Source organism: Cupressus sempervirens, chromosome 8 (assembly GCF_028749045.1).
Source record: "Cupressus sempervirens isolate cs-2001-9-10 chromosome 8, ASM2874904v1, whole genome shotgun sequence".
In the NCBI taxonomy this organism is placed as follows: Eukaryota; Viridiplantae; Streptophyta; class Pinopsida; order Cupressales; family Cupressaceae; genus Cupressus; species Cupressus sempervirens.
The window spans coordinates 666,059,867-666,076,982 of record NC_143125.1 but is presented as its reverse complement, the minus strand read 5'-3'; the positions used below and the strand labels follow the sequence as shown (position 1 = coordinate 666,076,982).

At 34.1% G+C, this 17,116-nt stretch overlaps 1 protein-coding gene across 2 annotated transcripts in view; it reads right to left on the bottom strand.

Annotated features, from left to right (window-relative positions):
• Positions 1 to 307: 307 nt before the first annotated feature.
• The window catches only part of LOC149544213 (putative methyltransferase PMT12), a 74,727-nt gene continuing 57,918 nt past the window's right edge, over positions 308 to 17,116 (bottom strand). The window contains exons 5-10 of one of the 2 annotated variants that reach the window (XM_089798728.1): positions 8,511 to 8,670; positions 1,653 to 1,910; positions 1,363 to 1,485; positions 992 to 1,069; positions 666 to 902; positions 308 to 560 (exon numbers count right to left, since the gene is read on the bottom strand). In XM_089798728.1, coding sequence (XP_089654854.1) covers positions 695 to 902; positions 992 to 1,069; positions 1,363 to 1,485; positions 1,653 to 1,910; positions 8,511 to 8,670 — 827 coding nt within the window. In that variant the 3' untranslated portion in view covers positions 308 to 560; positions 666 to 694. Of the gene's footprint in view, positions 903 to 991; positions 1,070 to 1,362; positions 1,486 to 1,652; positions 1,911 to 8,510; positions 8,671 to 17,116 lie in introns of both variants that reach the window. The other variant, XM_089798727.1, reaches the window with a different exon arrangement.

The window sequence follows — 17,116 nt, the reverse complement described above, 5'->3', positions numbered from 1 at the left end:
GTGTCCCACTTGGTAAAGCTTTATGTTTTAGTTTAGGCTTTATCCAATACCAGGTCTGACCATTCATTTGTAGGATGTTGCCAGTAGTTTGTACAGTGTACTGAATTAATTGAACGTTGGGCTATTTGCTATTTGTAGGGCATGTGTGCCCATTGACTTGGCATTTCCAAATAGTAGTAGTAATATAATCATTGTTTGAAGTCCGAAGTGGAATGAGAGATGATAACATATACTACATTTATTATTCGTATACTATTTACTCATATTGTGATAAATACAAGTACATATCATTCAATATACACATGTATGCTAACATCAACTCGCACGATTCTTGAAGAGTTTATTGAGTTCAGGACAGAAACTTACAGTACACTTTACATTCCATGCCCCCTTTTTTCTTCGCCACTGGATGCAGGGAAATAATGGATATCATATACTCTTCTTGATTTCTATTTTACAAGTTATTCCAAAGGAATACGAATTAGAACTGTGTAAGACCAATCTCCTAATCTGAATGCATGTCATGCCACTTTGCTTATAGAGTGAACTGAAAAATCATGCTACAAAATTATCAATGCAAAAGGGGGGTTACATCCTTTGCAAAAAATAAATTATCATAAACAAGGAAATGAAATGTAAGAATCAAATCCGGTAAATAACCTTACATTATACAATGAAAGATCAAATTTATACACTAAGAGTGCACTAGCTTCTTTTGACAGGATAGAACTTTTATACTAGCATAGGTTCCCTCTTCAGTGTCAATCATCCGGGTGCTCCATCCCATTGCCTTTGCAATTACTTCAACTTTTGCTAAAACTGGCCTAGTATCTCGAAGGAATGCAGATCCACCCGGACGCATAATGCGATCCATTTCTAACATAATGTCTGCTATGTTACATCTGTGAAGAACCAAGCCATAAAAGGATTAGACCAGATATTATCAGAGGGGATTGTGCATTGAAAAAAACGAAAAAGAAATTGTGTTTACCTTTTCTCCTCAACAGAGAATAGACCAGATGCATGTAAAAGATCGTAGGTTCGTGGATATGTATCAAATGCCTCGCACCTATCAATAACACAAGTCACCACTGTTGTTATACAGCATCAAAAATGTGAATGTGATTTTTAAACCGGTCCTCATCTCAAAAGATATTTTTTGGGACAAATATCTATATTATCATGGAAACAAAAATAATAGCTGCCACACTCAAAAGATGAGAATGTTCATGGACTTATAAAGTAGAAAACACTTTTCCCAAGTCTGAAAAATCACTATGTAGATAATCTATACGAATATATGTGGAATCTGACTGAAGTTTGAAATAGATAACATAAAACAAGGAGGAATAGAAACAGTACCAATCATGGGCAACTCCAATCAGCCCACGGTCATAAATCAAAGGCAATGTATTTGGCCCACTTACAGGAACCACATTCATTACCCAGACATCCAGATTCTGGTCCAGTACAGCTGCAGCAAATCTGAAATAAATACAAAAAGACCAGCCACGAAGAGTGTTTCTTAACTTGCATCAGTATAAGCCATGTCCAATTCTCTGATCAACATAAACCATTCTACTGAACACAGAAAAGTAGGGAATTAACCCTAGAAACTACAATCAAGTTCTCAAAAAAGCGAAGTAGAATACCCTCCAAAGCCTGCCCTCATATCCATCACATTTCTAAAGTGCTGTCTCTTCCATCCAAGGCCACGTAAATAACCTCCCACAACCATTTTCCAGTAATTTGTTTCTGCAGTATAGATTTCCTTCTTTGCCATAAATCCATCTAGTTGGACTGTCTCCAGTCTATCTGGTATTGTATGTAATCTGTCTGGCCAATTTGACAAATTTCCTCCAAATCCATTTTCAGGTAATCGTGTGATACAAGCTTTCAATGGTACATACCTGCAAAAAAGCATATCAAATTGATAGTTAACTTGATGTTTGAAGATTATGTTCCTTTTTAAATTTTCCTTGTTTCTCTTTTAAATTAATAACCCTTAATCAAGATAATGATTGCATTATTATTACAAATATAAATTTAACACAAAAATTATAATTTTGATTACATAACTTGGATTTTAAATTCATAATGTTTCTCTCAAACATCCTTTAGGCTCTGTTGTAATTCTTCTTTCAGAAATTCAGCTGTCAACCTTTGTATAGACATCTTGTTGGTAAACAGATTTGTCACTTAGAAAGTACCTAATTTGGCCCAGTGAAATGTGTGGCAAATCAATTTCTCCAACAGTTGGATAGGCCGTTGGTATACGGCCTTCCTTTGCATCTAGAGGGGCAGCTCCCTCGTAAGACACAATTTGGATTTTTCAAATAAAGATGCAGTCAGACTTAAAAGATTGAAAGAAAGCTATTGATGACGAATGCACCAAACGACTTCAAAGCTTTCGATAAAACAACTTAAACCGCCAATAAGAATGATTAAGAACTACACTTGAAGGCTAGCATTAGCTCAGTGATGATTTGATGGTTCACTAACATCTACACCATACCATGAAAACATTAATTACAACAAGAATTAACACCCACAGTTCAGACTTTGTAGAAAAGAGAACACAAAATGCACTTCCTTTTATTTCTTTGCACCAAAAACATAAGAAAATTTGCTGATTAAAAGAGCAAGAATTATACAAACTTTCCAAAAAATGCTTTTCTATCAAACTTCAACATAAGTGTCCCCTTATTTCCAAATCCCAAAAAGTCCCCTATTACATGAGAAGCCTTGTATTTATAGGCTCTAGAAGATAACTACGTAGAAGCTACCCTTTCGGGTTCCCAACTACCTCAAAAGTTAGAGTTTGAGAATTTGGAATGTCAGTCACAAACAATTCTAACTTTTAGAGGGAAAATCTTAACTTATGAATCACCATAAAGTGACACCTGTCACCTTACGCAAAGATAATTCAAAAGATGCAATTTTAAATATGAGCACATGATTGACCTTGTTGAGGCAGATTTTTATCTCTATATGCCCTACTGTTGATAACCATTTGAAGATCTTCTTGAAGGTAGCCATTGTCTGAACTTCTCTTTTCTACATAGAAAGAATGAGACTATGCATTGAGCACAAAAAATTGATTTCATATGAAAACCTCTGTATTCATCTTATCTCCTATATTATCTCGTTCCTTGATGTGACAAATCTCCGCAACAATCATAGAACATGAGTCAGTGCCTTGTCCATGCTTTATGTTTTGCACATGCATTCCACAAATGTTCTATCAAACAATTGACCTGCGACTGCCTTTTCATTATTAATTCACCTTAATTTATCTCCACGAATTTATCCAAGCATTTTGGGTGCAAATACCACTTATGAGGACCAAGTTCAAGTTTGATCGCATCATTCACCAATAAATTGACATCATGTCCATATTACTTCTGCTTGCATCTATGTTCATTAAGAACATCACATTCTTTTGAAATTATAATGGTCAGAGCTTGACTATATAACTTTAACGACATTGATCATATTGAAAATTGTTACCCGTTGAGCACCAAATGCTGAAAGAAGAGTATCCACATGCCTTTGGAGTGTTTTGGCAAACAATTTATATGCCTCGACCTCTGACATGTCTCAACCAATGTTCCATCTAAATTCCCAATCAGCAAGCCCATTAAATATGCATTTGATCGAACATTTGGCATGTATAAGTTTTGGAGCTTTTGCAACTGCCATTATTTATAAATAAGTCTTTCAATACCTTCATGAACATCATTTTAAAACTTCCACTATGGCTTGAGCTTGAAGGATGGGACAACTATCATGTTTGATCTGTGCACTTTTTCATGGGCTTTATATTTACATCTATATCTATGACTATCACATTCACCGATCCACACATGATATAGAGGCGATGCTTGAAAAGAACTGTGGATCTTGGCTCATAACTAGATGCTCACAATTATTCCATGAAAAAGAATCTAAAATATATCTCCATGTCACCCATGCTTTGTAACTCTAACCATCTCACTCAATGGAAGTACTCTTTCAAACACGTCACATATAATGTCTAATAAATGGAACATCGATGGATAAATGAATGGTGGTAGACTGACATCCAATTCTCATAGCCTCTGTATTTGGATAATCATTTAGTTAAACATGTAATGTGCTGCCTTGATGCTTCCACATTCACAATGACCAACTTTGCTTCCATATTTCATCAATGTTGATGTCGGCCTTGTAATTGTGGTCATTAGATCACGGCAAAATACATTTGTGTGTATGTGGAAAGAGCTTCATGAGAGAAGCTAATACTATGTTTCTATGTGCATGAGAGCTTCCATGAGATGTGATCTCCTTCGGAGACAATTAGACCAACATATTTCCATGTCAATTTAGTGTGCATATTGCATATCTTTGGGAAGCTTTTTCTCACACGATACCTTGTCTCTACATCCACTATGGCATATGTGCTCACACCAGCATCTTCCATGTTATATATTCAAGTGCACTAACATGGGGTGCGCTTAGAAAAAGTTGTGGAACTCAATCATATTCAGTTATTCGAGTTTTCAAAGGATTCTATGACATGTAATTCGCACCCGACCCAAATCAATGAGTTCTTTCCATTACAAATGCTTTTCTTTGCCAGACATTTTGTTAAGTAATTTCTAGCAGTGTTTAATAGGAAGAATCCACCATCATTCTGCTTTAGCTTGACCTTGAGAAATTCTACTGGATCGAACAATGATTCCCTGCCTTCACTGCTTCTGTATGAGGTTTTCGGAAAATGATTTCAATCTGCTACCCTTGCTTATGTGTTTGTGTGAATGCTATCAGAAGAATCATGTTCCATATCCATGATGAATGATGATTTTCCAAATATATTCTGGAAGCAATTCATATGCTTTGCCTGTCCATTTCAATTTTGTTCTACCACCACAATTGCATGCATCTCTGCCTATTTTAGTATCTAAGTGGGTCAAGGCACATCTGTCAAAGGTTCATGTGTTTGTGCATATCTTTCCCCATAGGTATGTCTATCAACCAAGCATTTCACATTCTTCTTTGGGCATTCTGTCAAATAATGCGTTGCCTTCTTGCCAATGTAAAAACAATGTTAACATTGCCACTCTCTGTCAAAGCCCCAATTTAGATAAATGTTGGAGTGATCATGATAAAGAGCATGAATTTGAGCTCCAGACTTTTGCAATTGCATTGCGACAAAGATTATTAAACTCAACCATCATACCACAGCTCGACCATTCATAAACCTTTGAAGCAGGTCTTTCCCGCTGGCATCACTTTCTACCAAGGTCACCGGGAGACGGGGAGACTTTGAGGTCTCCGGTACTGGTACTGGTACTGGTACGGCAATTTTTCAAATAGGAGACGGGGGTACTTGGAGACGGCAATTTTTTTTTTTTTTTTTTTTAATTTTTTTTTTTTTTTTTAAATTTTAATAGTTTAAACTTAAAAGAGTCTAATACTAAAAGTAAATACAAAATTTCAAATTTTCAAAATAGTAATACCGTAAGACTAAAAGACTAAAGTAAATAATAAATTAATAATACTAGTGTTGTCACATTAAAAATTAAAATAGATTCATAGAGTCAAACTATCAAAGATTATAATAATAATAAGCGGTCAGATACAGAAGCACATTACTGAAATAGATTTTAAAACCTGACAAATTGGCATTGCTACAAAAAATTTGTGAAAATTATTGAATTATTCAAAATCGATGCATGCATAAAGACACACTTAGGATTTCTATTTTCTAACTAAGAGTTAGGATTGCTTAGTTTAAGAGGGAGTAAATCATTTTGTAATAGTGTTTTTTTTCCAGTTACACAGATTCAAATAACAAAGATTCCCATATTGGTACTAGGATATTGCCAACAGCAGATAAACAGGTACGAATAACAAATACGACTTATACATCAAATTGAAACATGATATCCTCTTGAAAAAACAGAAATATGGGACCAAATACATTCATGTTAACATACATAAAACCTCTAGTCTATCACTGTTATCGCTGAGTCTTTATCAACAAATAGATGCTTGGTTTTCATGAGGAATAATACTATTATCAAGCATTTGCATATCAGATTTCTGTAACATACGTAATACTATCTTCTAATGCACTAACAACAGTTTTTGCACCCTAATTCCTCAGCCGCATAAATTTATGTGATTTGGGATCTTTACTGCAATCCTGCACAGCTTCCAATATGTTGTCTTAGACTTGTATCGTGTTCCAGTAGGTGACGTACATCACCAAGCAGTTGTTACAAAATTCATATAGTACCTTAGATTTTTGCATTAAAAACATTTAAATGAGGGCTAAAATATATAAAATTATTTAATATTATATTTTACATTTATATTTTATCAGGAGACTTCGGGGAGACTTCACTTTTTGAATTAGGAGACGGGGAGACTTCAGGAGACTTCGTCATGAAGTCTCCAACCTTTTTTGAGGTCTCCGGAGACGCGAAAAGTCTCCGAGACGCGTCTCGGTCTCCGAGACGCCACTTTTAGGGGGGAGACGGGTCTCCTGGTAACCATGCTTTCTACATAGCCTGTCAAAAATCTCTTTTTCATGGCAAGGCTTGATCATTTGAACACCATCATACCAATAAGTTTTTATAATTGAAAAGTCGAGATGCAAGATTCACCATCAGTATATTCCCCTTCATGCTTCAAGGTATTCCAAAGCTCCATATGGTAGTTATTCATAGTTTGGGTTCAGGTTCAAAAGTTCGGCTTAGGATGGGGCAAAAAGTTTAGAGCGGAAACTAAATCTAAATCTCAACACAAACTTTTGCAAAGTTTTAGTACAGGGAGAGAGAAGGTTTTAGTAAAGATTGAGAGAAAACTTCTAATACATAGAGAGGAGTTTTAGTACATGGAGAGAGAAAAATTTCGCAGAGAGAGAAGGTTTCAGTACAAGAAGAGAGAAGGTTTTAGCATTTAAATTTACTCTCATTCCTGAACTAAACTTTCTTTTAACTTCTTGGGTAAATTATCAAGATAACAAGTCTTTAAAATGATAATAACTTAGGGGTTTTCATACACTAAATAAGGGAAATTAAGGGGTTTTGTCCTTTGATTTCTGATCTTTGAGAGAATGTGTCCTCTGATATCAGATCTTTCAGAGGTTTTGTCCTTGGCTTGTTGAATAATTTGGAAGGAAAAATGTATGATGTCTTCACAAAATAATCCTCCTTTCCTCTTGATTTAACCCGAATTAATTTTTATAATATCATTTATTCTCCTGAAGTGTTCCATTTATCATCCTCCCTTAAGGAAAGCATAGGAGAAAGGAAAGACTGCTGCAGTAAAAATAAAATTGTATTTGAGGGACCTTACAGATTAAAAGCAGTAAAAGAAAAGAAAAATAGTAAAATACCCTTGGTTACCCTACATTAAATGTTACTAATCTGATTTTAATTACCCTTCATTAGATGTTGCTAAATTGCTAATCTTATAGTTAGTCTCAGATTATTGCGTTAATGTTATTGTTTGTTTTAGAGCATATACAGAAATAATAAATATGCCATCTTTCAGATTCAATAACTATCACAAAGTCCTGACCAGCGAAGACAGGTGGAGGTGAATGCACTTATAAAAATAATTCAAAATCTTTCCCCAATTCAACAAGTTTGCCAAATTTGTTGAATTTACATTTTTAATGCTCCAGATCGTATTACTCAAAAGGATGTATTTATTCGATGTGCTTACATGTAATGCACAAGTTTTAGTTGTTGACAGCACAATGAGTTCAAGTACATGCCATCAAGAACAAGTTAGTTTCTGTTTGTGTTAATTTTAGCATCAAAAACTCAAAATCCTGAGGCAACAGTTTGACAATCAGGATTCCCTTAAAACCAAATCACATGAAGCTCCTTCAAATCCATCCTACACAACATTTTTATGCTCATCAAGGACAACACTGAATAGGAAACAGTACAATCATTTGTCAGTTATAGACCAACAAGAACACACAAGTTCAGTAAAGATATGCTGCATGGCAGAGAAAAACCCTAACAACCAACAGTCGATAAGATGATCATCTCTTAAGTGCAATCATCTTTAAAAATGCATCATTTTTCAGTTCTCATTACAAAATATATTAACAATTTGAAACCATATTTTTTCTCTACCTATTAAAACATTATTTGACCAATATTTTAGGATTGTGCACAAATGAGTTGGAACAACTAACAAGACCGTAGTGATACAGAACATGCATGTGATGATTATCTTTGTCCCACATGTTGATCTTGATTCTTTTATAGTCTGAGAACATTCCTGGCATCTTCATCTTAAGAGAGTTGACATTTATAGAAACAGCTAGCATCGTTGGCTTTTCTCTAATACATATAAGTACTGGAAATTGACCTTATTAAGACCATTGTTGTAGAAATTAGTAAAAGAAGATCATGCTAAACTAAATCCGTGCTTTAATACATACTTAATTCCCACTCTCAATTTATTTACCATAAAATATCCAAAGGTGTTTTGTTGCTTACCAAATATTGTCAGGGTCATCCTCCACATTACATAAAGGAGGTTGGATTTCTGCATCTCTGCTAACATAACAAGTGTTATTGACAGGTTTTTGCCAAATTGCAATATAACCCTCTTTCTTAACAAGCTTCCAGCAGATTCTTGCGGCAAGATCCTCCATTTCTACAAACATATATAGAACATAATTAACAATATTTTAAAAGCTGGGGAAAAGACAGTAGAAACATCATAGGCATAGCTAGTAATTGCAGAAATCTTACTATAAAGTTTACAGTTGAGTTTCTCTAACAAGATATTAGTATGTGAGAGAACCATATTTCAAAATTTGGTAAGTCTGAAACAAGGGGAATAATATTACACAATGCCAAAAATTCAGGAGATTTTGGGCAAATTGTTATATAAAAGCAGCTATACCAAATGAGTATATACAATATGAGTATTTAGATATTAAATAAGATATAATGCAAGTTCCAGATTGGTATCTAGTAGATATAGAAGAAAGCGAACTTTTAACCAAAAAGACAAAGGGTGCACAAGCTGAAACCTTGTTCTTACAAGGTAAAGTGTTAATCAAAAAAAAAATGCAAACCTGGTTCAACAGATTTTGGGTGAATTGTTATGAAAAAAGTGGCACTAACAAATGGCTATATATATATATATATATATATATATATATATATATATATATAGAGAGAGAGAGAGAAGAGTATTTATTGAATAAGAAATAATGGGAGAAAAGGACATAAGCTTTAAATCGAAAAGAGAAGGGGTGCTAAAGTAAAAAGCTTGTTCTAAAAAGGTAAATATTCAAACCATTAAGAGTTAATTCGGTTTAGCTACATGCCCTCCACTTTTTGAAAGCCTTCAAGCACTTTCACGTTCAAATAGCAGAAAATAAGATCTTAATAAGTTGATTAGGAATATTCAATAGTAAATGTTCAATAATATCTTGTGTTGATTACGTCAATCTTTAGACTTATGTTGACAAAGTTGAATACTTTCATAGTTATTAGCTAAGTCACAAGGTTTGAGTTCGAGTTTGAGTTCAACAACTATAAAGTTCGGATGACATTCAGCAAGGTCCAAAAATTCGACAATAAATTTGCCTTGTATAATTTTCAAAAAAAATGTAAATATATGATCCTTTCTAAAATTTAAAAAAAATTACTTTATTTTACTTATTTACAAATTGATCAATAAATTATATTAATAATAACTAAAATAAACTCTTTATTACAATATGATTTTTTTGTATTTAATTTTAGATTGACCAGTATATTAAAATAATACTAAATATTAGATATTGAAATATCAGTTAAACTTTTAACTTTTAAATAATAAATAAACTTAAAGCGATGTAATATTAATAATAATAAATAAACAAATTAAAACTTTAAAGTATAAACATTAGTAACTCTAAAATAAACAATAAATAAATAAATGAAATTGAAAAACCTATAGTAAAATGTAAAGTTTTATATACATTGAAAAACTTTAGAAATTTAAAACCAGCTCTATGCAACCACTGCCCTGTCCGCAAGCTTTGGCGGAGAGTAAATGACTTCGGCAAGTAGTGAACTAGCAAGTTTTAGTGACCAACGCCAATGCAAGGGTTTTGAGCAATGTCAAGCCACGCATAGGGGTTTCCACCATTGAAGCAATCACCAACGAAGCAACCACTAAAGCTAACACCAACAAGAGACCCATGGAATGATAGACAATTGCCAAGAACACAGTGATAAATTTTGCCCTTGACCACTTTTGCTGTACGAACTTGATGCAAACTTTTTCGAACTTTAATATTTTTTTATACATTCGCCGAACTTCTAACCTTATGCCCAAAATTCGGCGAACCTTGTCACACAAGTTATTATGTGTTGTGAGAGTTTCAAAGGCTTCACGTGGTACCACATGCCTATTTAACCAATCAATCTCGCATTAAATTAATCTGAAGGAATTCTGCATGCCTTTCCATCTAAGCCTGGCTAAGCAGTCGAGTGTCACATAATTTTTATCAAACACAGATTAACGATTAAGAGTTTCCATTTAGTAATATGTTATACTGGAGTAAAAAATTAATAGGTGATTCATAGACATTTGTAATGTATATCTGGAATCCCTAATAGATATTTTCTCAATCTCTCAAATAAAATCTCTAAAAGTTTTAAACAAATGATTTCATACAATATGTTTCAGATTTCACTAGAAAAACTCCATTAAATAACCAAATAAAGTCTCAAAATGTTATTGCAATAAATCTCCAGCATAAAAACATTTTCAAAAATAATCTTTCATTGAAGTTCTTCAACAAAATGGCCAAGAAATCCAATAGGAGATACCAACTATAGCAAGATTGGATAACAACAAAGATAAACTCGGAATACAATGCGAAAAACCTGCACGATGTCTCCAACCGACAATGGGTTTTCGACCACTATCCAAGCTTGAGGGTTTTCGTCCTCTCACCTGTTGAAAGCTTAAGCTTTTGAAAATAACTCTCTAAGAGGGAAAATGAAATCCACATCATAAAGCCAAATATGCTGAAAATGAGGTTCGTCTTCCCTTTTTAAGCACAAACACGTGACTCTTCACATTCCCTTTTTTGTTTTTTATTTCCTTTTTAAATTAATGTGTTTCCCAATGAGTGATAAAGTGCCCATATATAATCAAGTGACATTAACAATATGAACTTAAAGTGCCCATATACAATAAAGTGACATTAACAATATGAACTTAAGTTATAAAGTCGCGTTATAATAAATCAATTAAATCTTCAAACATTATAATCTTAGATCAGATGGATATGGGTATGCATGGTGATTTGGAAAGGTTTTGACAAGACACTCCTAGTCTAACCCTAAAATGCAAAGAATGTTGATCCTACTTACTAAAAACTGTAAGTGTCCAGAAACCCCATTGAAACAACCCCAATTGGCCAACAATTGAAACTACCTAGGCCAAAAACTTAACAGACTCAACAAAATGTTAAGGTTTAGTAGCTTCAGTTGGATAAACCCATGAGACTAAACTGAAGATATGTGTGTGTGTGTGTGTGTGTGTGATATAATATATATAATTAAATAATAATGAATAGACATGGGACATGTCTCTCCATGTCTTATCCACAATATAAGAGAAAAATCACTGCCCTAAGAGAAAATATACTAAAGAGGCAATGTTATACATTTGCAGCAATCCTAATAAACCAACACAAAATACTTGGTTATCTCACAGAACCAAAGCAAAGGCTAACAGCACAATGAAAATCACTAACCTAAAAAAAGGGAGATGACAATGTAGGTAAACAGCTTGAACTCCATTACTAACCATCTCTAGCCTTCTTTAATAATTTCATTAGTGATTGGAAATATATTTACATTAGTATAAGGTGTCATCTCTAGTATTAATTTATGTAATTATTTTATCAAATAGGGTAAAACTTATGCATTTGTTGAAGAAATTGGGACAAATTTGAGCAATCCATGACCTTAGATCGAGCAATCTTTAAGGATTATATAACAAAGGGAATGAAGGAGAAGACTGCAAAAAGTAGAACACTTAGCAAAATACAACCGTATGATTTCCAAGTCAGAGCCCTTCTCTAGACCATAGTCAAGCTGAAAAGGTTGAGACAACCTTCTCTAGACAAGGGAAATTGGACAATGAAAACAAAATCACACACTCCTTCACAAAATCATATGAGTGTAGCCTTTGGGGCATTAAATGAAGTTGTCAATTAAAGAAGTTGTGCCAAGGATGTGTGAAAACACTAAAAACAAAACATGCATGCAGAATGTTGAAGCCAAAGGAAGAGTTGAGAATTCCTCTGTCACTGAGTGTGAGATTCCGTTACAAAATCATATGAGTGTAGCCTTTGGGGCATTAAAAGGTTGTCAATCAAAGAAGTCGTGCCAAGGATGTATGAAAGTACTAAAAATGAAACATGCATGCAGAATGTTGAAGCCAAAGGGAATAGTTGAGAATTCCTCTATCACTAAGTGTGAGAGCAACCTCAAACCATCCAAACCAAGAACCCAAACAAGAAAACTATAGCTGGTAGGTCTGCATTCGAATGAGACCATGCTAAGCCCTAGTGAAGAAAAGAAGTTGTCCAAGTTTAGAGGCAATGCCTTGAAGGATCTTGTACAACATTGTACATTTTGTAAACAATGTGGACAACAATTAGGTAAGATGATTAAACAAATTTGCTACAATCGTTTCCAACCACCTTGGAGGTGTAGCAATTACAAGTATTTACCAAGCCTCCCAAATACATAAGGAAGAGATTAAAGAAGGCCTTCAAAAAGAGTTTAAATTGTTTCTTGATGAAAATAATGGCAAAAATTTACAATAAGAAACAAGGTAAACACGAAAAAATGTACGAGCTTATAATTGTAGGCTTATATAATTGCTATTAAAATTGGAATACAACCCATTGATTGTCTAAAATGTAGTGGTTAATTACAAGTCTACTTTCATTGTCAAGAAAAAGATATAGTATCGCCCTCATCTTATTTTGAATCTTACAATTGCACAATGGACATAGGAACTGAAGATAGATTGTCCTTGGCAATAAAAGAAAAACAAAGATGAAAGCTTAGATGACAATAGTGAAAATGAATTGAGAATGGTACAAGCACTTTGGAGGCACATTCTTCGAGTGATGAAAGAATTAAAGGTGGAGAGAGAAACCAACAAACAACCTAATGAACTATGGTGTACTAAAGGAAAAATTGAGAGGCACAATAGAGGTAATTATCCTAGAAAGATGTTTTGGTAGATTTTCTAGGTTCTGGATCATCTTCAATAAAGGTGTGCCCACTCAATTTGAAGACTACGAGTACACAAAAATTCTTTATGTAGGGAGAGCAATCAACTCCATCATAGCCATAAAATGCATCTCCAACAACCATCAAAATCAAGGAGGTTGAAGCCAAATAAAGTAGGACCCCAAGGACACCCTATCATACAATGTAGTCTCAAAGTCTCGACATGGTAGTGAATGGGGACAATTTGTGAGAGATTTCCAGAACAAGCTGGACAATGTAATTATTGTGCAAACATTGTCGACTTAAAGGTCGTGAACACATACATATGTTTGAAGCAAAAAGATAGTGTCAACATAATTAATTTCAAGCATAATGAAGCACTAACCATAATCCCACCTAAGCAAAGAAGGCTATGTACCTAAACCCATGCATAAAAAAAGAAAGGCTTTGTAAAGCAAGACTTGAAGTGGAGAATGCAATGGGTAATGAACGATGCCACTCAAATGTGGATGGACAGTAACAAATCAATTACAATCCTAAAAAAGTATTACAAGGCAAGTACTATCATACCAATTAAAATAGTACATTTACTACAAGGTCTTTTTGAACTTTGAAATGCTATTGTGTTGGGGATAACGAGATGGTGCATGCTATGACCTATTTATGTGAGTTTTGTTCCACTACAACATTCAAAGTAAAATACTTGATGTTTTGAGGATAAACACTTAATCCTCTCTTGATATAAGGTCAACTCTTATGCTAAGCTTGCAAAGTAAGACCATTGAATGACTTCACAATTCCTTCTTAATCGTGGACACACACTCAGTGAAATAATATGATTTGTTGGTTATCACAAAGGGGAGTATATTATTCATTCAATTGATATCAACTTTTTCTTGTATAGATTTGGCTTTACAACCTGCAACAACAATATAGTTTTGATCTTCAAACCTTTCCAGTTCAACTCAAACTTAAACTAGCTAGCTTCTACTCCTAATTGTGAATGCAAGGAACCATAGATGACTTGGACACTACTAGATGTGATCTCGCCAGCAACTCCACCCACCTAGTGCAAGCTTCTAAGGAACACTCGAATAATTTTCAAATCAATATATCCTCTCTAATCTCATGAAATGGATGCAAACTAAAGATTCAGTGTAAATTGAAGTTAAGTGCATTCAAACATTGACTTACCACACAAAGCACTCCTATCATTAACAAAAGGTTACCGACCCAGATTTGTTTGAATCAAGTAAATAAACATCCACAACAACCTCCATTTAACTAAACTACTTCAACATGAAAAGAAATATACTCCAAGTGAAAGATGCAACACTTCAAAGCAGTATTAAGCAATTTGCCATGAAGAACCAACAATAAATTATACACTACTTTAATAGCATCATAGCAACAATTTGATCAAGTCTCTTCCTTAGCTAATCTATTCTAGTCTCCTACACTAATAGCTGTCTCTCACTCTAATCTACAAAGCTCATCCATTACAAATGAGAAGGACTTGGCCTTTTATAGCAAATCCATTATAGTGAATGGCCAAGATCAATTCAAGATCAAGGGTGGAGATTTCATTGCACAAACCCTAATTGGGGTTGCAAAATTTACAACCAATTACATGAAGCCACCAATTAATGGGCCAATAAGAAAATTACAAAGATTTTTCCAGCCAATGAGAATATAGGACACTAGGCATCTGATTGATTATGCTTGAGATGGGAATTTTCTAATTGAAAGAGACAACAAATTTCCACCTCGTCATCCTTATCTTGTGCTTGGAATCTTGGCATGTAGAAGGTGTTTGTTAAAATTGCAAATATTTCTTGCTCAATTGTTAGAAAGAAACTTTTGATTAACTTTTCAACACTTTGGGGATGAAGCTGATGGTATATGCTTTCAAATTTATTCCCTCAAATCCCCTCCATCCCTTTGAAATTTCCTCATGAGCTTGCCTTGAATCATTTGCATCTTCATGAACCCAAGAACTTGGATCTTTCTTGATCCTCCTTGAAGATGTCCTCATCTAGTTGGATCATCTTTGCTTTCCTATATTTCCTCTTGATTTCAATTTGAATTTGCAGGTTGATAGCTTCAACATGAATCTTTCCTTCTCGCTTGAGTCCTTGAGCTTGAGCCATCTTCTTGTGGCATCTACTTGATTTTCCTCTTGCATTTTCAAGCTCAGCCATGACATCATCTGCATCTTTTTCTTTTCAAAATAAGAAAGAAAACTCTATTAAGTTTGTGAAAGAAATCTGAAAATAAAATCACAACACTAATGAACAAAATGGATTTACTTATTCAAATTAAACCTTTCTATCTTCTTGCAATGATCAATGTCTCGAATATTTCTAGAGGCTTGGAAGACAAAGTTCTTGGATGGAAATCCTAAAGTGAGAGGATCTCTACAATGGGAATCCTCTGGTCAGAGGATTTCCACAAGCATGATTAAAAAACTCGTACCAATTTCAGCCACTTAGAGTTATAATTCCTTTCTTCTACAACTCTCTGATCTACCCATTTGATTTGTCTTTCATTTTGCATGAGGTTAATAAGGCTAAACAGAAAGGGGGAAAATCCAAGTTGGGTGGTGGATTATTGTGGTGGGAATCTTCTAAAGAGAAGATTTCCATAGTGGGAATCCTCTCATCAAAGGATTTCCACATGATTTAGCTTCCCCTTCAACAATTTCCAACACTTCCCTTGTTATCAATCAATTTCACCTAAACTCATCATCCTTGACCTCTAACACTTGCTTGGAGTCAATTTTGGCACAAAGTAAAAATGGTGTAAATTTTGGATTGAGAGGATTAAGGTGGTGGAAATCGTCTCGAGAGAGGATCTCCATCGTAGGAATCTCTATGGAGAGAGGATTTCCACTAAATACGATTTATCCTTTTCCTTCAATTGTTTTGAACCTTTCTCTTGTTATCATTAAATCTCTTCTGAGCGGCATTCTTAATCCTACGCTCAGAGGATTTTCACAAAGCTAACTTAGCGTTTTGTTACCTAACATCAAAAACTTTATCATTGCCAATCAATTTTGCTTCAACTCAATATCCCTCACCTCTAACACTTGCTTGACATGAGAGGAATTCGTGGGTGGAAATCCTACGCTCAAAGGATTTCCACCAAGTTAGCTTAGCATTTCATTGCCTTATATCCTTCCAAAACTTTATCATTGCCAATTAATTTTGCTTCAACCCAATATCCCTCACCTCTAACACTTGCTTGAAATCCATTTTGGTACAAAGTGAAAAGGGGAAAATTTGGGTTTGAGAGGATTAAGGTGGTGGAAATCCTCTGCATAGAGGGTTTCCACCAAACATGATTTCCTTGATATGCCATTACCCAAAACTTATCCCATTTTGGCCTTCCTTTAACAATTTCTTGTTCCACTTTCCCTCTTGCTTAGACCAGATTTGAACACCATAGGGGGTACTAGAATTGAACACATTGTTTAAAAATTATTAAAAATTTGTGTCTTAGACCAGATTTGAACACCGTAGGGGGTACTAGAATTTTGGCCTTGGGAGGATTAATGTGGTGGGATGTGATAACCCTTTTTTGGAATAAGAATCAATAATACCTAACAATAATAATAACATGGTAAAATCACAATGACAAGCAACTAAGATGATGGAATGAATAACATTAATTACTAAAGGAATATTGATATTAAATATATAGAACATAAATTGGGTAAACTAAATTAATAATATAATTAATAAATTATTAAACAAATATCAAAAGAAATAAATATCAAATAAAACATAAGCAAAAGAACATTAAAATAGAAACAAATATTAAATAATAAATATAAACAA